General features: G+C 35.3%; 1 protein-coding gene across 6 annotated transcripts in view; it reads right to left on the bottom strand.

Annotated features, from left to right (window-relative positions):
• Vps52 (vacuolar protein sorting 52) overlaps positions 1-24523 on the bottom strand; it is a 183991-nt gene that overhangs the window by 66353 nt on the left and 93115 nt on the right. For all 6 annotated transcript variants that reach the window (XM_067145795.2, XM_067145799.2, XM_067145801.2 and 3 more), the window contains one exon: positions 5103-5257. In XM_067145795.2, coding sequence (XP_067001896.1) covers positions 5103-5257 — 155 coding nt within the window. The remainder of the gene's footprint in view (positions 1-5102; positions 5258-24523) is intronic.

The following is a 24523-nucleotide window of genomic DNA, read 5'->3' as shown; positions in this document are numbered from 1 at the left end:
TTGGACTTAAACTTTCACATGACAGCCACTTACTGTATTGGAAAAAAATCTTCTTCTTAATCTGTTTACACTCCAGGGTTGTATTTTCCCTCAAACTCAGAGCGAGGGATCCCACCTCTACCACCTCAAGGACAGTGTCTTGGAGCGTGAGGCACTGGGTCGGGGGACTCAACTGGGGAGGATGATCCATACCTCGCCCAGGTGGCCTCACCTGCTATGCTGAACAGGGGCCTTGTGTGGGGATGAGAAGATTGAATATTGGAAGGGATAGACAAGGAAAACGGAAGGAAGTAGCTGCAGTCTTAAGTTAGGTACCATCTCTGCATTTGCCTGGAGGAGAAGTGGGAAACCATGGGAAAACCACTTCCAGAATGGCTGAGGTGGGAATCGAACCCACCTGTACTCATTTGACCTCCCAAGGCTGAGTGGACCCCGTTCCAGCTCTCGTACCATTTTTCAAATTTAGTGGCAGAGCCGGGAATTGAACCCGGGCCTTCGGGGGTGGCAGCTAATCATACTAACCACTACACCACAGAGGTGGACTGTACTGAAAAAAGATACAGAACAAAATTTTAAATAAATGTTATGAGCTATTTTCATGTAAAACCAACTGTAAGAGAGATACATAGAATTTATCCTTTAGGCCCCTTCTGAAGCAACCCCTTCCTGGTGAAATTGTTTTGAACAACTTATAGTTAAGATCCTACTCAACCTAATTCTAAACTGAAACACCAAGATTCTTTAAAATCCAACCATCCATTTTCCCATGATGCTGTAACAGACACAGATAAATACTACACTAAACTCTGCATAAGTCATTGCAAGAAGATCAGTATTCCTGTTAGAAAACAATATTAATCAGTCAGACTGGAATGTGCAATTAAAAGCAATGTTATCACATGAAACTCTTGTTCAAATGAAAAACAGCATACTTTCCCATTTTTTACAAAGAGTACTATGCTAGCGTTCTAACAATGCTAAGTTCCAGAACTGCAGCCACAGACAGCGGAGAACACTGCTTTGCCATCTTCCATTAAGTGTGCACATCTATCGGCACCTCACAGCAAGGAATGAATAGGTGGAATAATGGGATGAACCAGCGTGTCACGTACCAGTAGGTATCAGAACATGTATAGACCAGTGGAATGGCATGCTTAAAAAAAAAAAAAATAATAATAAAATAAAAAATACAATAAAAATTTAAAAAATTTAAATATCAAATATCAAACTCTCCAGCTACTTCCCGCCAATATTCAGACATGCTGTTCCACTTGGGTAAGTAACTCCCTTAGCTCACGACGCGACATGCAGCAGTAATGCCACTTTGACCGCGTAAGACAGATATACAGTAAAACCTTGTTCATTCGAAGTTGTTGGGACGGAAAAATCGGACTTTGAATTACATGATTTTGAATTAATCACCAACTCGTAATTCATAAATGCCAACCCTTGCCATGTCACAAAATATTCTAAGACACATTACAGCATGCAATTAACCTTGATTCACAGTTTAAACATTTCAAACACCATGGAAAAAACTTTTTCCAAAATGTACCTAACAAGGTGCATTTACAATATTAAAATAATGCACCTGGATAACTCGCCAACTCGAATGTTCCTCTTAAAGCTACGTAAGTCTTGACCCATATTACTATGAACAAACATGAATATCAATCAAGTTGCTCGTCTACACAGAAAAGGATACCAACTCCCAGATCAGCTCAAAAACAATGGCTGTTACAGAAACGACAAAATAGTTTGCCATCAACCATACCATTCTTGATCTGTTATTTAGTTTAAAGTGTGGATATGTTCTTCGGACTTCATCAGTGGTTTAAATTATATCAGTGTTTACACAGAAAAAGATACCAACTCCCAGATCAACTCAAAAACGATACCTGCTGTAGAAAAGACAAAATAGTTGGCCACCAACCACAACATTTTTGATGTGTTATTTAGTTTAAAGTGTAGATATGTTATTTCAGACTTCATCAATAGTTTAAATTAAGACTATAAATTGTGTCATATCAGTGATTATATCATTATTGGTTATATATGCTGCTTATGTCTTCCAATTGGAGTGTGGGTGAAGATGGTCCAATATATATGGGGTCAAAAGTAGTCCCAGTTTTATAAGAAAATATACAAACTAATACTGTAGTACTGAATAGGTGGACCCTTCCTACCCTTTGATAGTGATCAGTTGTCAATACAGACCATAATGAAATTCATAACTTATGATAACCTCATACAACAAAATTATTATGATTCAAAGATGAGGAAAAAATCTATGCTGGCTTCTCTGGGCAAGTGTTTTATTCTTTGGATTACTGTACCGATTGCATTTTTAGATGCCTTGTACTTTCACGGAAAGTGCTTGGCCTCTTAAAACATGGTGGCTTATCAAACTTTCCTATGACAAGAGGAGGAAGACCCCTACTTCCATTTGCATTGCAACACAGTACAGTGACCCCACCCTTGTACGATTTCTCGGCCTGGGACATATCTCCTTTAAAACTTTAAGTTCGTTTGGGCTTGGTATTAAAAAGAAAACAATCGAATTTCATTGGCATTGACAATATTGTTTGGTGCGCATGAAATGATTATAGGAGCCACACTTTTTTGCCAACTGTAGGCATCGCCAGTGTTCGCAGATTTTGCTTCTCTGCACACTCCCTGCTATGTGATATTGTGGCATTCCTTAAAATGCTGAATACAGACGAATTACGATTTCACTCGAACTTAGCAATTATGAAGCACACTGATACTGTATAGGCTTTTGGGCTTATGCCGTATCAAGAAAATAAGGTGAAATTCTTTACATTTCGCAGAGAACTGTGCTCTGCATCATCAGAAGAAAATCTTCTTAAACAAGAAGTCTTTCTCGTGGACAGTCATGTCTATAAGTACGGACCATGAAAGCATCAATAGCAACATGAAGCACACTGTAGACACACTAAACTGACTGAAAGTGCGGAAAGCTACCCCTGATTACAATAGAATAAATTAATGTATTATTAGGGTCAACCTTTTCAATAAAAAATGTAAATAGTTTAAATTACATAAATGATTAGGGACTAGTTTCGACCTAGTAATAGGTTATCGTCAGCCTAAAACAAAATTAAAATGCAAATACCGAAGAAATTAAACAATGTAAAGACACGTAAGGTCTCCTAAAAGTACATACCATGTGAGATATTGTGCAGCACTATGTTAAAAAATAACTCACTGAAAGAGATTCATAATAAGTCCAGTGCATATTAAAAAGAATCCTTGAGTTGCTGGAATATGCTGGCTCCCTTAAGGGACTGGACTTATTATGAATCTCTTTCAGTGAGTTATAGTGCTGCACAATATCTCACATGGTATGTCCTTTTACGAGACCTTACGTGTCTTTACATTGTTTAATTTCTTCGGTATTTGCATTTTAATTTTGCTTTAGGCTGACAATGACCTATTACTAGGTAGAAACTAGTCCCTAATCATTTATGTAATTTAAACTATTTACATTTTGTATTGAAAAGGTGGACCCTAATAATACATCAATTTACTCTATTGTAATCACAGTTCAATACGGATCTATCATTATGAAACTTATTTCATTTAAGCTACCCCTGAACGTTATGGAAAACGCATTCTATCACGATGGGGAGAAATTTTGAATTAAATCACTCTGTAAAATATCATTTAAGAATTGTTTTGAATTAAATGTCTGAATTTCAGTCATGGGACCAACATTGTTCTTTGAATTTTCTATATTCCGAATTAAACAATTTAAATAACAAGCAAAACCGTACCTTATGTTTCCAGGAATGAGAGCTTCTTTAAATTAGGCAGGATTTCAAATTAACCAATTTCGAATTATCGAGGTTCTATTGTATTAAGTCATGTGTCGATATGCTGGGAGTAAGAATCTGACCATGTGATACTATTTTTTGTGGGTGTTAGTGATCATTAAGTCAATCAGTGTATGTGAAGATGATATGATTTGACTTCAATGTCTGAGAGGCGACCTACCCATGGGGTTTATAAGTTTCATTTCCGTATTGATAGATATTACTTTACAAAAACAATATAAATATAAGTCACCACCTTATCAATACAAAGGTATAAGGTGGTGACTTATATTTATATTGTTTTTGTAAAGTACTACCCATGGGGGCCAATAAATCCTATTAGGACTTTAACCGTTGTCACAGTGATCTCAGCAAATATGAACTCAGGTCCCGGGTCAGCATAGTGGGCAGAAGTGCATACAATTTTACATTTAATATCATCTCTACAGAACAAGGCTACTCCTCCAACTCTTTTTATCCATTCGGTCATGCCTGTAAATATCATAGCCTGGTATGTGTACCATGCTACTAGGATTAGTTGCACGTAACCAGCTTTCACTAACACAAGCTATGCTTTCCTTGCTGTTTTCAAGAAGATCTGTTAGCTCCTCATGGTGGGCAGGTAGCAATTGAGAATTTAAGTGAATGCGATTCAACGAGCGTGAGTTGGCCTGATGTACTTTCACTAGTGAGCTCTGGCAGCAGAGTGTCTCTGGTATTGGATAGGAGGTTAGGGGTGGGGGGACAGTCAGATCCACACCTGGGAGTGGCTATAACAGTACTAATAACACAAAGCAGAATACACAGCGCTTCTTACCTTTGAATCTGCCCTAATGTTGTGCCAGATTTTCATGAACTCAATCACATTCACAGTAAAAATTAAAACACTATAACGCAAACTTAAACTGATTGTAATTTTCTTTTGTTGTCTGCCTCTAGCCAGTTGAGGAGTGTACTCATCTTTGCAGGTGTGTTATCAGTGAATATAGATAATTCTTTCATAGATTCATATATCTACCTATTTATTATTGAAATATTTCAATTAGATCCATCCCAATCACTGATATATCTTGAGGCTCAAAGCTTTCTGTACAATTTTCCACATTTTATTTATGTAACTTAGCCCTGCAATAAATATTCACTTTCTTGTGAGATAGAGTAGCTTTCCTATAGAAAATGTATTCTTACTTCACTTTTAAATATTTAAATTTACATAAAATAAATTCTAGGGCAAATAAACTCTGAAGATGAATAAATTGGTATTACCTTGGCCAGATAATAGTTTGGAGCTTATCCCAATACCGATCCAAGGCTGGAACGGCACGCTTGTGGCACAACATTTGATATCGCAAGATAAGGTGAACACTCAAAAAGAGTGCTATGGCATCATAACTGTCTGCTACAAACTTTTCAAGATTTTCCTGAAAAAAAGAAAAAAGAAAAAAAAAAGAACACAGATTATTAGCAATCTTTTTCCTTTTCTCCAGCAGTGTCACTCTGTCATAGTTTTATGGGGTTGTAGGAATACCAAGGCACAATTTAAAGCTTGGCCAGTATTTTAAAGTAGCTCTTCTTGCTGCTAAATATATTTATCCATTTATGCACAGCTGGATCATGTTCAAACTATATTTATTAACATCCATCGCTTTCACTTTTAATATTGGACATTTTCTATTATTTTAATATTTCACCCCCTTTCAACCCCTGCCCATAGAGATGTCTTACCCTACAGTTTTCTTTCCCAAACAGTAAGTCATATGAGTATTATGTTTGGTTGAGAGCTATGCTGGAATATGCACACGTACATCCATGATCTTGGTCATTTTGGACATTCCTTTCACCCCTTCTAACCCCCATCCCAACTAGGAATGAACATTTGCTCAAATGGTATCCAGAATGTCATGGTTCATCTCAGCTACCCCAAAGACTATGAATTTGCCACTAATATCGGTAATTTTTTGGATTTTTACATTTCACACCTTCCTTTAGGGGAGCTAGGGGTTTCTTGTCCCTACAGTAATTTTTCCATATCATAAGTTATATGTATATCTAGTTTGGTTGAGAGCTTGCTGAAATATACATACACATTCACCTGTAATCTCTGTAATTTTCAACATTTTCTTTCTTCACTCCTTCTCACCCTCTATGCCATGGAGACTGAACTTGAACTTTTCATTTTTATATACTGTTTACAGAAGGAAAAAAAGAAGATACGTTTTAAGAAACACATCATAATCTGTACATACTGTTGGTTAGGCAACCTGCTGATCAGACTTGTCATGAGGTTTGTTTACCTTCCCCTATTTTCTTTTTTTTCACCCTTCTCACCCCCTATGCTGAACTACCCATCAGATTTTGTTCAAACCACTCCCTAAATAAGAAAAAATTGTGACATTTTTAGCAAAATCAGTCCAGTAGTTTTCGAGTCCATTCGAGACATATATACAAACATTTATTTTTATATATATAGATTATCTTTATGAATCATGACATGTGAAGTTTCAAAATACAGTGATTATTTTACATATTATACCATATTTTACAGTTTAGCGTGTATGTTCCGTATTCATAGTCATAAAAAGCAATATAGCCCATGTTTTAGTAAAAAAGTATTCAAGGAATAACAGTCCTCTCAATAATGGAGAAACAAGAGAAGAATTTTTATTTAAACCTTTAATATTTTAACTGGTGTGCAGCTCAATAATAAGGGCTTCTTGGCTGAGGCAGTTTTTGCTCGGTTCACCCAGAAGAATGTGGATTCAATTCCTCATCAGGAAGTCAAAAATTTTAAAAAAATTAGACTTCCTCTTCCGGAGGTGCACATGCTCCTGAGGTTCACTCAGAAATGAGTACCTGGTTAATTCCTGGGGGCAAAGGAGACCAGGTGTTGAGATAACCACTCTACCCCACCAAGTGCTGAAGTTACAGATAGTGGAAGCCTTTACATCTTCCAACGCTCCAAGGCACTTTGTGGGCTGCAGGGAGATGATCTTGCTTTTTGCAGCTCAATAATCGCATCTGTCCCCGTCTGAGCAGATAAGTTGATTAGCGGTGCAGAGAAAGAGAGAGGTGGGAGGCAGGAAGAGGTGAGATCAGCCAGAAAACACGCTGCATATGAATCACAATACTGATATTCACTGGAGACATTAACATTGTTACAATATGCCTAAAGTAGCATTGCCAACCAGTTTAAAAATTAAAAAGTTACATATCAGAATTTAAAGATGATAGTTCATCAGTTGAAAGTAAGATATTATTTTGTAATTTGTGTCGGTGTACAGTGACAACTACTTTAAGGTTCCTGGAGGACATTTAAATGAGTAAACATAAGGCTAACAAACAAACAATGAACTTCCAAGCAGAGATAATTGTTTCTGACACAACCAAAAACTTTGAGTGCAATGTCCAAATTCAACACCGATCTCTGCTGTGCTAGCATCCCTGCTGATATTCCTCTCTTCAAATGGAATAATCAGTGCTTCAGGGAATTCCTCAAGAAATGTACTAAATTAACTATCCGGGATGAGCCAACATTCAGAAAAACCCATTCTTCAGCCATGTACAATGAATGTGTTCAGAAAAGAAGACAAGAAATTAAAGATGGTCCAATTTCAGTTTCCACTGACAAGACCACAGAAAAACAAAGCAGGCTACTTGGCGACATAATCATTGGTTTGTTAAGGTAAGATAATTGTGAACAGATTCTTTTACATTGCAATGTTCTGGAAAAGTGCAATAACAATACTGTTCAATGAAGTTATGTGCATCTTGTGGCCAGAGGACATTAAGTATGATAAAGCATTACTTTTTATTTTGCAATGCCATGCCTTATATGATAAAAGCTGGAAAAGCACTATCTGCTGTATATCCTAAAATGATTCATTTAATTTGTGTAGCATGTGCCCCTCATCGTGTCGCAGAAGTGGTAAGAGGCAGTTACCTCAAAGTAGATTTGTTGATTTCCTCGGTGAAAGGCCCACAGAAAAGTTCATATTTTGAAAGAAATGTACCCAGAAATTCTATTGCCACTTACGCAAATTCTGACTAGGTGGGATATGTAGCTGCAAGTGGTTGAATATTATGCTAACTTTTTTATTTTATTTTTTATTTCAAACCCACATTGGAGCACTTTAATCGATTCATATACATTTAAGTCTTAAGAGTATTAGCTACAAATTTGGCTTATGTTTCTTCTTCTGCTCCCAGAACTTCTTCATTCTTTCCAACCTGGCTGCCCTTTCTTCGTCAGTTATGGTGTACTGTTTGCGTGTAAAAGTTTTTAGTTTAAGCCTCAAGTCTTTGTTTCTCAGGATCCTTTTCTCTTCTTGATCTTCAATCTGCTGCATTGTCAAGCTAACTCATCTAAATCATCTTGGACTTCTTTGAACCAATTATTCTTAGGTTTACTTTTCCAAAAGTAGCTGAAAAGATGTTTCAGTACCCTGGTTTCTGGTAGTCTTGATATGTGGCACATATTATATTAATATATAGACTCTATTAAGAACATTCTGCATGCCATGGACTCTGAAAATGTAGTGTCAATTATTGAAATGGCAAAAACAGTTGTCTGCAACAAGTGTAAAGAATGACTTAAGTTACCTTTAGCATAACTTTTAATGCACCACAAAAGTGCTCAAAAGTCTCCAAAACTCGAATCGGTCTCTTTCTGAAAGTGAATAATTGTGAATAACACCCTAGAACAACTGAATTGTGGTAGACATAAAGTTGCAGATGTAGCAAAAAATGAAGATGGACACTGTACTTTCAAAGAACCCTGGATTTGTAGAAATGGGTAAGGTTGCTGCAATGCTAAGTGAAGATGTAAATGTGAAGTTAACAAAGAGACAAAACCTTTGCCATGGGTGGGATTGGAACTCCAAGCTGAGCAGGATCGTGTCATAGCAAGTATGCTATTGTTCCATTTCATTGCCCTAATTACTTAAAACGATGTGCTAAAAATTGTCATTTGCCGTGAATAGCGGTAAAGATTCGTAAATCAAGTGACAGAAAATACAAGTTAGAGTATACAGATGAGTGGAATCAAAGAGGCCGTTAATATAAGGTAAAAGATACAGACAAACGAAATCCAAGTGGCCGTGACTTAGATAAATGCACTAATTTCAAATTGTTAAAACCAACAGTAGGAACTATCGAACATTGCATTGGAAAAAAGACACGAAAAGTTTCAAGAGGCTACTAACACGAAGAAATAGCAGATTTTAAGGAGAGGATTCTAAAATTATTGAGAAATTAAATTGAAATACGAAGTCATAACGCTATAGGCCTACTTCTCGTCAATATATTGTAATGGTTATAGTGTCTGCCATGCCAACTGGCAGTGTGCCTGGCCCGGCACCGCATAGGCTCACCCCTTACGTTTCAATCGCGCCAATCACGAGCAGCACTTAAGTGCTAGGCCAGCCCACTCGCTTCCGCCCGTGGTCCCGTAACAGAGGAGTATGGAAATGACTCCACGATTAATCTGGAGTGTTCCATCTCGCGAGATTCCTGGATCCATCGAGCATCCGGACTATTCTAGAAGGACCAGCGCAGATATATAAGAGAGGAACGACCTGCCTGGAGTGAGTGAGAGTTAGTTAGTGAGTGAGCAAGCGAGAGTGAGATTGAGTTCGCTGGTGTGAGTTAGCAAAGAGTGCAGTCAGTAATAGCCTGGGCTGAGATGTCAGCCTGATGGAGTATCTGCCTGTTGGAGGCGAGGACGTGTGTGTGTGTGTGTCTCTCTCTCTCTCTCTCTCTCTCTCTCTCTCCCCCCCCCCCCCCCCCCCCCCTTGATGCCAGCTGCTGGAGAAGAAACTTGGGTGTTCTGCAGCAGCGTGAAGGAAACACTGGGTGCCGATGTGTGCAGACTGCAAACGGAGTTCGACAGGTTGGGTGAACAGCAAATACTATCCCGACCCGCGAGACTGACGTGTAGGCTGTGGACAGTGACAGCGTTAACGAGTGTGACTGAGTGGCTGAGCGAGTGCAGTGTAAATAATCGATGACTGTGCGTGTGTGTTATTGCAGATGGAACACGAGAAACTAAGAGAGAAAGCGCGAACTGTGTAAGTGTGTAACCGTGCACTCGTGTAAGTTGTAAGCTCGGCTATCGTCTGTGTTTGTGTAAATCTGAAATTGTAGTGCTAAGTTAAGAAATCGTAGAAATAGGACGCTACCAGGTTCTGTACTCATTTATTTACTTATTTACCCCACCAACACGTTACAATATAAAATCCTAGGCAAAATACTCAGCAGGACATAAAGATAACTAAGAGAAAATTAGGACTGAACTAAAGATTGATGACAGTTTATTAGAGAAGACATTCAAAAAACTCTACATTAAAGCATTTTAACATACAAATCTGACAATATTTAAGCTATTTGTGTCATTGAAACTACAGTAGTGGAACTTATGACGTCATATTCTACCTATAAGAACGTAGAGACAATAGAGAAAAGCTTTATAACTAAGGAGACCCTGAAATTAATGATGTCTTTGAATATGTTTCTCATGCATGTCTGTGAAAACATCATGATGGCCTGCTAGACCGATGATGGGGTTGGCGACTGACAGGAATCCAACTGACTCTTCCCAAGAACACAAGTCCAGTGACCTTGACTTGGAGATGCCACAGAGGTAACCCAGAGATGATCATCCCGTAGGAAGATGAAACAACAGCAATCCCAGCCCAAAAACACAGGCAGAATAAGATAAGTTCCAGAAACTTTATTCAAAATTAATCATGTTTGTAGCATCTTGTATTAACTTGTTGTGTTGTTATAAGGAATAGATTGAAATATCATCGAGAAGTGACTTAAATATGTAGTTTCAATGTGAGTGTATTGACATTGCTGTTTAAATGAAGGTTTTAGGTAGTCTTCCAAAACATATAAACACTTCCATGTGTAGGGAATGTTGCATTCGCCAATGAAGTGTTACGCTAACAGTTTTTCAGTTTATTTTCAAACAGTTATGCCATAAATTGTATTGTATTGTATTGTATTGTATTTTATTTCGTCCAACTGATCATACAGTGATATGGGACACGTCAATAATTATATTTACAGTAACAAAGGATAAAACAGTAATATACATGCCATGATAAATAAAGAGAAATATACAATGTGGTAAAGAGGCACAGATTTAAAAAAAGTGATACATAAGTTAATTTTCAAGAGCTAAGTATTCTTCAATAGAATAAAAACAATGGTTAGAAACAAATTTGAATAATTCTTTCTTAGATTTTGAACATGGTTTTATCTGCTTAATGTAGTCTGGTAATTTATTAAATAAATGTACTCCTGCATAACTCAAACTTGATTCATATAGCTTAGTTTTGTGTGGTTCTATGTGCAGACTGTGTTTATTTCTAGTATTATACCTATGTACATCAGAGTTTATGGTGTAGCTGTTTACATTCTCCTTCATATATACAAGTGTATGGAAGATATAAAGGCTAGGCAATGGTAAAATAAAATAAAGTTTAAAGTATTTCTTGCAGCTTGTCCTCCTGCCGACACCGGCCATTCCTCTAATTATTTTCTTTTGTAACTTAAAGATGACTTCGCTATATCGTGAATTCCCCCAGTAAATGATTCCATAGGTTAGTATGGGATGGACATATGCAAAATACATAATTTGGCAAGCCTTTAAATTAAAACTATTTTTCAAAGATATTATCATGAAATAAATTCTACTAAGCTTTTTCCCTATAAACTCTGTATGTTTATCCCAGGTTAATGATTCATCCATCCACAAGCCAAGAAACTTTGTTGATGATGAGTACTCAATTATGGTCTCTCCAAATGATATTGGACTAACTTCCATATTGAAATTAATCTTATGGTGAAATCTAATCACAGAAGTTTTCTGTTTACTTAAAATTAATTTATTATCTTCAAGCCAGCTCAGGATATTACTCACTATATTGCCTGCCTTCAATTCTAACCCTTCAGAACTTTCATCAGCTACAAAAACAGTAATATCATCTGCAAACAAAGTTAATTGCACTCCTTGAATATCATCAACAATTTGGACGATATCATTAATAAATATTAAAAATAATAATAGTCCTAAAACTGACCCCTGTGGAACACCATGATCTATGTTTCTGGCACAGGAATACACATTCTTAATTACATTTTTGCTCAAATCAGTACCGGTATATGATATTTCAACAATCTGTCTTCTATCCCCTAAAAATGATTTGAACCAGTCATAAGCCATTCCCCGAACTCCATACATGTATAACTTTTCTAAAAGCAAGCTGTGGTCAATTATATCAAAAGCTTTTGTTAAGTCCAAGAAAATACCTAAACATGCACCCTTCCCATCTAGTGTGTCATATATCCGTTCAATAAAGTTAATGAATGCTGTGGTAGTTGATCTATTTTTACGAAAGCCATTCTGGCAACCAGCTAATATATTATGCTTCTCTAAGAATGATAACAGTCTATCGTACATAATTTTTTCCAGTATTTTGGAGAATACAGAGGGGAGGCAGACAGGCCTATAGTTACCAGCATCTTCTTCACTACCCTTTTTATGTATCGGAACAACTTTGGTTACCTTGAATTTGTCTGGAAATTTACCAGTGGTTAGTGACAAATTTATCAAGTAACAGAGAGGCTTGATTATGTATTGGTAACAGCATTTAATAAGGTAGTTTGAATAACCATCTAATCCAGAAGACTTCTTTTTACCCATCTGTTTTATTACCTTATCTATCTCTTGCTCAGTCACAGGAGTAAGAAACATGGATGATACATTCCTGTGAACTGTATTCAAGTTTGTTCTTGTCACTGATGTTTGAAAATTTTCTGTTAACCTCAGAACTGCTTCTATAAAATAGTTACTAAATATTTCTGCAACTTCTTCTGGATCACTGATTTCTTTCCCTGCATCTGTAAGAGTAATATTATTTTTTAATGGAACTAGAGTACCTTTCTCCCTTTTTATAATGTTCCACATACATTTAGACCTGTTTTTAGAATTTTTTAGCTCTGTTCTGATGTATTTGAAGTGCAAAATTGGTGAATATTGAATTGTAGGTTACCGAGATCATAAATAACATCAACTTATTGCCAAACATGAGTAGATATAGGTTAAATATGTGAAAATGTTGACAAATGAAATGCATATTGTCAGGAATGGTAGTTGTTGATCCATAAAACATGAATTTATTGAGATATGGAATTATATGAGTCGAGCATTACACTGAATAGATTAAATGAAGCTTATGTATGCGGCGATATAGAGACATGATGGAAGTATAAGGTAAAGAGTGTGAGTGATATGAATAATAAATATCCTTGAATATATTAGTTGAGGAAGTATAATAAATATGATGACTTATTATACGTAAGAATTATACATAAGGTTAATTAATGTAAGTTTGTATAACGCAATGATGGATCAAGATTATATTTGATGCTATTAGCGATGTGATATATGGAATAACCTATATGTGAGTTGATGGCAATTTGATAAGGGATTTACAGGTTGTTAATAGATTGATCATCAAAAATAATCTCAAATAACCTTATTTCAGACTATAATGGCAACCTCAAAGAGAATTTTGCATGTTATTTAATATTTAAATGGATTTAAGCTGAAACTGCAGATTATTGATGGCAGATATGATATCAGTGTCTTCATAATGTTAGCTTATCGCTATTAATGAGTTAGGAAGTGTCATATACAGTATTCCTTGACTACTTACAAACATATGGTTGAATTTATGGATATACAATCTAAATATAACCTATGTGCAAACTTGTTGAAACTATCTTGGAAAATATTACATATTTCTTAGGGAATATTTTGAGTATATCTAGTCTTGATTAATATTATATATTTTTTTTAATATTATGATAGGTAGCCATTGAAAGCTAAAGAGGTGAAACATTTCTTATTCTGCAAATGTTTTTAATAGTAAATATAGTTGCGAACTGCATAAACAGATAAAATATTTTCCTATAAAGGAACTTTCTTGGATCCTTAACATTAAAACTTTGTAATATATTAAAACTAGATATTCAGTCAGAACTTGATTTCATGACAGAACTCAATATTCAGCTTGAACTTGGCAACCTGTAGAATCTGATACTCCATGAGAATATGATAATTCTTAAGATTTTATTCACAAGAATTTCATTTTATTTTATTCTTATTATGTCATTTATATAATTTCAAGATAATTAATTGAATTAATTATTTCCTTAATGTCAACATGAAGAATTGTACATTTTTTTTTTATAAGAAGCTGAGAAGATGAGGAATGTTATTTATGATAGGTTAGGATAATTTCATCGAATAATTTCAATCCGTATAGAATTTTAGGAGAATAATTATTTGATATGATGAGACCTTGGACAATGATAAGATTTTTGTTGATTGATGATTGTGAACCGAAAGTTATGATAAACACAATGACTTCAAGATAATTCCTAGTATGAAATACCAATGTATATACAAAAAAATATTGGATAAAGATTTAGCTTACTAGACATACTATATTAATTTGAATAAATATTAGTAGTTAAGAATTTAATCCATTATCATTATTTATAGATTATAGGATTAATTTAATATAATCTTTTATTTGATGGTGATGATTAACTGAATTTAAAACCGATCCTTTATGACATTATGATCCAATCGATGTACACGTATACCAAAAAATAGGAAAGGTAATTCTCAGTCGGATTCACGTTAAAGAAATTTTTGATATAACTTATTCCCTGAGATGTTCTTCGTCGTTAGCCATGGATTTTCTTGAATGCCAGCATGTGGCTAATTGGAGGAAAGAAAAGGATCCCCAATTTGGTGCAAGAAAAATTGGTCATTCAGTTAGGTTCAAGAAAAATTGGCGCCCATCGTTTGAGCAAGACTGAGGATAGCCGGTGTCGATACAAAAATAAACGTTGGGCGCAACAAGAAAAATTGATGCCTAACAGCACAGCAGGACTGAGAGACTGGAGGATGCCCAGCAGTGAGGCAAGACTAAGAAAGAGGATAGCATGACCAAGAGAAAGAATAACTAACTTTATGCATAATTTTGAAATAAGACTGAGAGGAAAGAGTAGATAACTAAAATTTGACACTCATGATTGAAGTCGAGAGAAGAAAAGGAAAGTAGAAGAACAAAAATTATTTCACGCTACAGTATAGAAGAAAGTGAAAAGAAGGGAAAATATAGAATCATGAGAGAATTCATGCGGATGCATATCGGAGCAAAAGAAGAGATAGAAAATAATAATAACAGAAGTTACAATAATAATTTTGAATAATTGGTAGGCTAAGATAGTTAATAGTATTAATTTAGATAATGACATTATTTTATATTCCGATAGATAGGGTTAATTGGACAGTAATTTAAGGAAAACCAGGAATGTTTCTTTTTAAATTTCATTAGGGACTGGGATAGTAGGATAGTCGCTTTATTGGAAGAAGTCAGATTGTCAATGCCAAACTGGATTGAAGTATTGATATATTGAGATTGTAGTCTATACATATACATAGAGGATTAGCAACTTTAGCGGAAGTTAATAATACGAATATTAAAATGACAAACATAAATCAACTGCACTCGCAATTCGAGGAATATCAGAGGGAGCATGAAGAGAGATTATAGGAAAAGGATGAAGAGAGAGAGGAGGAGTTAGAGAAGGCAAAATAAGAGCAGGAAGGAATAATAGAAATATTAAGAGATGAGCAGAAAACAAGAACAAAATCAACAAGAAATAATGAGAAAACAAGAAGAGATACAAAAGCGGCAGCTGAAAGAATTATTTGGAAAATTTTGAGAAGAATATCATCAGAAACAAGAAGGATACCAACAGAGACAAGAAGAATTGCAGCAAAACCAGACAGAAGAGATAAGAAATATGGAAGAGAGACAACAAGAGATGATGAAAACAGAAATTGGTAAAATCGGAAGAGAGGTTTTCAAAATAAAAAGTGGATTAACCGATCTCCAAACCGAAATGATCGAGACAATGGGAAGTAAGAATAACGAGATCTACGAAGAAGTTAATAGAATCAGAGGGGAGTTGACAGAAATCAATCAATCAATCAATCAATCAATCAATCAATCAATCAATCAATCAATCAATACTGATCTGCATTTAGGGCAGTCGTCCAGGTGGCAGATTCCCTATCTATTGCCTTCCTAGCGTTTTCCTAAGTGATTTCAAAGAAACTGGAAATTTATTGAACATCTCCCTTGGTAAGTTATTCCAATCACTAACTCCCCTTCCTATAAATGAATATTTGCCCCAGTTTGTCCTCTTGAATACCAACTTTATCTTCATATTATGATCTTTCCTACTTTTATAAATGCCACTCAAACTTATTCGTCTACTAATGTCATTCCACGCCATCTCTCCGCTGACAGCTCGGAACATACCACTTACAGTAACTAATATCATTTTGTTCTGTATTGAAAATACAATAAGTAAACTCTTTCAAGATTAAAATTATTGTGTCCACCTTTTCAATACAAATATATATTTTTAGTGGTTAAATTCTGCATGAATGAAACACACCAGTTGGGGACATGTTTCGCCCTAGTTATGGGCATCTTCACCCTATATTAATCCTAAGGTCAAGAATTAAAAATATAAACATTGGAACTTATAGTAAACTAACTTAATACTAAATACAATTGTCTTATGCTATTTACACAGTTTACAATATCTACAGTATGTACAATAAGTGCATTAACCATGCCAGAATTTATGAACAATGAATTACATTTTTTACAATGACCAGACCTCCAATTGCAGATTGGATTGATCACAACTTGAATTGGGGCTTCTCAATAGTATTGACTAGAATTTATCACTGCGTGAGTTGGGGTTTCTTCAGCTGTTATAGTCGCCTGAGTCATAAGAATTTTTACAACACTGGAATCTTGGATAAAATTGTTAATTTTCAATTTATAGTCCACATGTAGTTGGAAATGAAATCCATTCAAACAAAGACAACATTTGGACCAAAAATAAATGAAATTTATATAATTGTAAATTTAAGAGGGCTTTCTTTTGTACGTTGCTTTAATTACATTTCTTATCCAAATCCCGTTGATCTTATTCTGAATTCTATTCGTATTATGAACAATGAAATTTGAATTAACTTATTTTATAATGACTAGAATTCCAATTGTGGATTGGATTGGTCAAGCGTGAATAGGGGTTTCTCAAAATGTATTGACTAGAATTCATCACTGCGTGAGTTGGGGTTTCATCAGCATATATGGTCGCCTAAGTCGTTAGAAATTTTAACAATACCGGAACCTTGGTTAAAGTCGTTCATGTTAGGGTCTGAAACAGTTTGAATATTCCTTTACAAAGAAGTATGGTTATGTTTTAAGGTTGAAGCGTGCAAGTAGGATACATATTGTTGATTTCAATCATTGTTTATCGGAATAAAAATAAAAATAAAATAAAATAAAATAAAAATATTCCGTCATTCTTCCCATTGGTGCATATTCAATCTGGGAGGAATATGAGTTGTCTGTAACTGGATAAGAGAAAAAACGGAGAATTAGAATTATGAATGTGGAACCCAATACGGTAATAAATGTAGAGTGAGTGTTTATCGTATGAACTTACTTGTCTTGTCGACGTTAGCTGGGATCCATTGTTCCAGTTGTGTCTAAACGGCTAAGCTTGCTCCTAGTGTAGTATCGATGCTGAAACGGAGGGGTGGAGCCTGGTGGGGAAGGGGGCGTGATATTCAAATTGTGCGTCTGTATTGTTGCTTGAGAGGCGTTACTTAAATTGGATTGGGCGGGCCTGGCATTAGGTGTGGCTATTGGAGCGCATGCGTTCTGTGATTTAAATATACTGGGAACTTTATTCTGATTTAAGGTCTGGATTAACCTCGGAGTTGTTTCATATAACGGATTTTTGTTATCGATGGCATTGTTAAGATTATTATTTTTGTTATAAGATTGGTCCAAATAAATGTACAAGTTTTCCGTTTCGTTCAATAATTTCCCTTTGCTTAGGTTTTTAATGACCGTCAAATCATTTTCTATAGAGGTGAACTTATGGCCTGTTTCAGTCATATGCTGGCTCATGGCCGAATACTTATTATGCTTGGAACCATTGTAATGTTCCAGATACCTCGTGCAAAATCTCCTCCTGGTTTGTTCAAATTATGTGAACCCACATTGGGCACATTTTAACCTATAAACACCTGACCCTGAGTAAATGTTGTTGTTATTATTGACTCTACTGTGGTTGAGGAATATGTTCCAATTAATATTTATTGTCTTGAAGGCTATGTTGACGCTGAGTTTTTAAAAATATTAGTGATCTGATGGATAGCTGGGCTATTATATGTAAGGGTGGTGTAGGTATTTGTCTTTGATTTCTCTGGGACTAGGTTGGACGATAAGTTAATTTCGATCTTATCAATTAACCGATTGATCACATTTACTTTAAGGCCATTGTGCCGAGCCAACTGTCTTATGTAATTTAGTTCTGTTTCCAAACATTTGGCAAAAGAGGAATTTTTAGTGCCCTATATATAAGGCTATGATAGGCAGCTAGTTTTTGGGCCTTAGGATATAAGGAGGAATCTTTAATAGTTATGGGTGAATGAGTAGGTTTTCTAAAAATTTGAAATTCAAAAGTGTTATTCAAGCGTGTAATTGTTAAATCTAAAAAATTTAAGGAATTGTTGACCTCATCTTCTTTAGTGAATTTGACGTTAGGATCTATTTCGTTCAGTGAGACTAATATATCGTGACTGTTAGTAATGTCCTTATTGATGATCACAAAAGTATCATCGACAAATCTTAGCCACAAATTAATGACCTTTATTTGTGAAATTTTTGCATGTTCTATACAGTCCATGTAGATATCTGCTAGAATGCCAGATAGAGGGTCGCCCATAGCTAGGCCTTTCTGCTAATAATATTTACCATTAAAGGAGAAGTAATTATTGTTTAGAACAAAATTTAATATCTTAATGAATTCTTAAATTTCCATTTTACTAAGGCCGCTGTGTTTATTGATGTTGGCATGGATAACTTTAATGGTTTCTTTAGTAAGAATGCTTGGAAACATGTTTGTGACATCGAAAGAACATAAAATATGGTTGGGTTGCAGTTCAAATTTCTTCAATATTTCGAAATTCATTCATAGGTTTTAAGAAAACATATTTTCAAAAATAAATCTCCCTTAAAAAAATTCAATCAGTTTGGGCTTCAGTGGAATAACCTTTCCTAAAACCGAACTGCCTTCTATCGAACCAGTTATTAGTTTCACAAACACGTCTAATATAATCAGAAAGAATGCCTTCCCAAAGCTTACATACAATGCATGTCAAACTTACTGGGCTGCAATTTTCAGCTTTATGTCTATCACCCATTCCTTTATACACAGGGGCTACTATAGCAACTCTCCATTCATCTGGTATAGCTCCTCCGACCAAACAATAATCAAATAAGTACTTCAGATATGGTACTATTTCCTAACCCATTGTTTTTAGTATATCCCCAGAAATCTGATCAATTCCAGCTGCTTTTCTACTTTTCAACTTTTGTATCTTATTGTCAATGCCATTGTTATAATATGTAAATTTTAATACTTCTTTAGTATTAGTCTCCTCCTCTATCTGGACATTATCCTTGTAACCAACAATCTTTACATACTGCTGACTGAATACTTCTGCCTTTTGAAGATCCTCACAATCACACTCCCTTTGTTCATTAATAATTCCTGGAATGTCCTTCTTGGAACATGTTTCTGCCATAAAATACCTATACATACCCTTCCATTTTTCACTAAAATTTGTATGACTGCCAATTATGCTTGCCATCATGTTATCCTTAGCTGCCTTCTTTGCTAGATTCAATTTTTTAGTAAGTTCCTTCAATTTCTCCTTACTTCTGCAGCCATTTCTAACTCTATTTCTTTCCAGTCTGCACCTCCTTCTTAATCTCTTTATTTCTCTATTATAATAAGGTGGGTCTTTACGATTCCTTACCTCCCTTAAAGGTACAAACCTGTTTTCGCATTCCTCAACAATTTCTTTAAACCCATCCCAGAGTCTGTTTACATTCTTATTTACCGTTTTCCACCGATCATAGTTCGTTTTTAGAAACTGCCTCATGCGTGCTTTATCAGCCATATGGTACTGCCTAATAGTCCTACTTTTAAGACCTTTCTTTCTATCACATTTGTTTTTAACTATGACAAAAACAGCTTCATCATCGCTAATACCATCTATTACTTCAGTTTCTCTATAGAGCTCATCTGGTTTTATCAGCACCACACCCAGGATATATTTCCCTCTGGTTAGTTCCATCACTTGCTTAATCAGTTGTCCTTCCCATATTAGCTTATTTGCCATTTGTTGATCATGCTTCCTGTCATTCGCATTACCTTCCCAATTGACATCTGGTAAATTCAGATCTCCCGCTACAATCACATTTCTTTCCTTGTCGTTTCCTACGCAGCTGATTATCTTATCAAATTATTCTGAATCTGTAGCAGTGCTACCCTTTCCCGGTGTGTACACTCCAAATATATCAAGTTGCCTATTATTTTTAGAAATGAACCTTGCACCTAGAATTTCATGTGTCTCATCTTTAACTTTTTCGTACCTTACATATTCTTCTTTCACCAGAATGAATACTTCCCCTCCCACCATTCCAATCCTATCTCTACAATATATATTCCAGTTCTGTGAGAAAATTTCTGCATCCATTATATCATTTCTCAGCCATGATTCAACTCTTATTACAATATCTGGTAAATATATATCTATTAAATTACTCAATTCTATTCCTTTCTTTACAATACTTCTACAGTTCAACACTAACAATTTTATGTCATCCAAAGTTTGAAGAGGACGAGATCAAGAGAATGACGGACAATATGGAACCAATAAGGAATGACTCACAGGAAAAATGGAATCAGTACGAAAAGATAGAAAGGATAAACGAAAATGTACAAACGACAAACAACACTATGGAAGTGAACATTATTACAACGCATGATCAGAGTGGAGATAAAATGGGGACCATAAAGGAAGAAATGGAGAAAAATAAAAATGAAACCAAAGAAAGGATGATTAGGACAGAACAAAGATTGGACCAGATGAGGAAAGAGATCCAAAACATTAAAAATGAAATCCAGATAACAAATTCGGTAATATCAAAGCAACCGAATGAACAGAGGATGATGGAAGTACAGATTAATGAGAGAGAAGGAACACCAACTATATCTGGAGAAACAGATCAGAGCAACAAGGATATAATAATAGTAACCAATGGCAATTGTAATCCGGCCATTATAAAAATGTCATCAAGACTTACGACGATCGCCCAAAACAGTCTAGTGTCAGACCTAAGATCAAATGCTGGTTAATAGAGCATACGCCTGAAAAGCCATACATCTAATTTTTGATCTGAAGGGAAAACTATTCGACATCCCTGAAAAATATTTTCAAGATGTAAAGAAGCTAATCCAAGAAATAGTAGATGATGGAATAATTATTAAGACAACACCATACCTGAATTCAGTCGTAATTGCAAAGAAATGTAACGGAAGTTTGAGAATCTGTCTTGATGCAAGAAGATTGAATGAGAAATGAATACCGGAATATGATCAAGTTTTGAAGAACAATGAAATAGTGAAGAAATTCAAGAATTTGAAGTATTTCATAAGTTTAGATTTCACATCATCATTTCACCATATAATATTAGAAGAAAAATCAAGACTTTTGACTGGATTTATGTTTAATAACCAAACTTACGCATACCGCAGATTACCATTTGGGTTAAAAAATAGTTGAGCGGTGTTGATAAGAGCTCTGGACGGGAATTTATTGCCTGAAATAAAGGAGTACAAAACATGCTACATAAATGATTTGGTATTAACAAGCGAATCTTTTGATGACCACTGTAATAAACTTGACAGATTACTAAAAAATAGGAAAGTGCTAGTTTTAAAATTAATTAATTAATTAATTAATTCTGCCAAGAGCAAACACTTTATGTAGGGCATATTATCGACGGAGAAGGAATAAAGCCAAATCCAATAAAGATCAAAGCAATATGTGAATTTCCTTGTCCGACACGAATTAAACAAGTCAGCCAATTTTTAGGAATGACCCAGTTTTCGCGAATCACTGTAAGGGATACACGGATATAGCGGCACCATTACAACAACTATCAAAAACGAATAACAAGTAGAAATGGAATAAGAAGACCGAGCAGGCATTTCTTGCAATGAAAAGCTTATTGGCTTATAGTATCAAACTGGGTTATCTGGATTATACCAAAGAATTCGTAATTCAAACTGACGCTTCCAATATTGGAATAGGTGCTTGTCTATATCAGGAGGAAATGGACGAAATAAGGAAACGAACTTACTTGGCATTTGCCAGCTGTAAACTGCAAAAACACAAGCTAAGTTATACTACCACTGAGCAAGAACTATTGCTATTTTGTACGCACTACAACAGTGGAAGAAAATTATATAAAGATTCCCAATAACAATTCGAACCAAACGTAAAGCCTTGGTATTCGGACTTAAAGCGGCAATGACAAGTGAGGATCACATGATGGATCTTATTCACCCAGCAGTTTCAATTAAATTGGAACATTGTAGTGGGAAAAGTAATATCTTAGCTGATGCTCTGAGTAGTAATCCTGTAGAGAAAGAAGAAATAGTCCAACAGATTGAGCTGGTACAGCAGGATGAAGAATTTCTAGAAAAACTAAGGAATATTACATTCTTGCAAAGATCAGATGAGAAACTAGCACAGAAAATTATAAGAATAGAGCATGATAATCCAGAAAATAACAGGCAAGCAAATGAGATGAGTCAGTATGTACTAAAGGAAAGAATTTTTTTTTTGCTATTTGCTTTACGTCGCACCAACACAGACATGTCTTATGGCGACGATGGGATAGGAAAGGCCTAGGAATTGGAAGGAAGTGGCCATGGCCTTAATTAAGGTACAGCCCCGGCATTTTGCCTGGTGTGAAAATGGGAAACCCATCTTCAGGACTGCCGACAGTGGGGCTCAAACCCACTATCTCCTGAATACTTGATACTGGCCACACTTAAGCGACTGCAGCTATCCAGCTTAGTAAAAGACAGAATGCTAATGAGTCATGTTAACAAGGATAGTAATAAATTAAGGATAGTAGTACCACAGGAATTGCAAAAACAAATGATTTGACACTCATAGGATAACAGGACACAGAGTGGAGAAAGTAACAAAAACAATATTAGAAAGATTTATATGGAAAGGAATGAGAAAAACCACCAGAAATATTGTTAAGACTTACGATACGTGTCAAAGAACGAAACATAATAATTTTTTACAAGGCACAAACCAATTGCCATTTACCGGCAGCCCTGAGAGAAATCTATGCAATTAACTTTTTCAATAAATTACCATCTGCATCTTAAGGACGTAAATATATTGTTGTCATCATGGACATATTTTCCAAATTTATAACCTTACAGCCAATACAAAGAGCCACTACCAAGCAGGTACTGAGAGCTATAAGTAGAGGAGTAATACCTAAAATGGGAAAGCCAAAGAAAATACTAACTGACAGAGGCACCCAATTTACATCGGCTGAATTTCAAGAAGCGATGTGAGAGATGCAAATTAAACACAGATTATGCTCAGTTAGGCATCCTTCAGCCAATCCTGTTGAGCGATGTATGAGGGAGATTGATGGTTATGAATTTCATGTTTTTGGTCCGTATTGAACTGAGAATAATATATAAGTAATAATAATAACAACGTAAACATTTCCACCTTTTCAATACTAAAATATATTCACAAAATTATAAATTACACGGTACTAGTTTCGACCCATCTAGGGGTTGCTCCAATACGGCTGATGATGACCCCTAGATGGGTCGAAACTAGTACCGTGTAATTTATAATTTTGTGAATATATTTTAGTATTGAAAAGGTGGAAACGTTTACGTTGTTATTATTATTACTTATATAGTATGAGGGAGATATCGAAATTTTGCAGGATATATTGTTCTGAGAATGATTGGAAGTGGACTGACGTTATAAACATAATAAAAAAAAAATATTAACAATACTGTCCATGAGTTGACCGACAGAATACCGTGCATTTAAACCAATATCCGAAGAGGCCATGGGATGAAGTAGTTGGACAGAATGTAGAACAAAGATCTAGTAGCGGAGAAATCAACAAGATGGTAAACGAAAGGCTGAAAAGACAGGCTGACATGCAACTGAAAAGAGTCCAGAATAAAAGCTTCCATCCGCCTTTGAAGAGTAATGACATGGTGTTAATAAGAAAATCATGTAGCTCAAATGTATCAGAAAGCATATTTTCTAAATTTGTCCACTTATTCGATGGCCCATATATTATAAAGAAAGTACTAGGTAACAACGCCTACATTATAGAAAATCTGACCAGTACATCTAGAAATGTACATAATGCCACCAATATGAAGTTGTACTAAAAAACAAGATCATGAATAGAGCCTAAAGTATGATGTTAAAATTAAAAATGACAGAATCATACAAATAGGTCAATGAAAAGTTCCATTTGCATGATAAATTGAAATGAAATAAATATACTGCAAGCAGTACATTTATTTATCCGTAGCAGGGAAGGAAAATGTACCATTCCATTGCCGTAATTACTGAAGACAGAGTG

Source organism: Anabrus simplex, chromosome 4 (genome assembly GCF_040414725.1).
Source record: "Anabrus simplex isolate iqAnaSimp1 chromosome 4, ASM4041472v1, whole genome shotgun sequence".
Taxonomy (NCBI): domain Eukaryota; kingdom Metazoa; phylum Arthropoda; class Insecta; order Orthoptera; family Tettigoniidae; genus Anabrus; species Anabrus simplex.
Note: the sequence above shows the minus strand (reverse complement) of the source record. Positions and strands in the feature narration are given on the sequence as shown.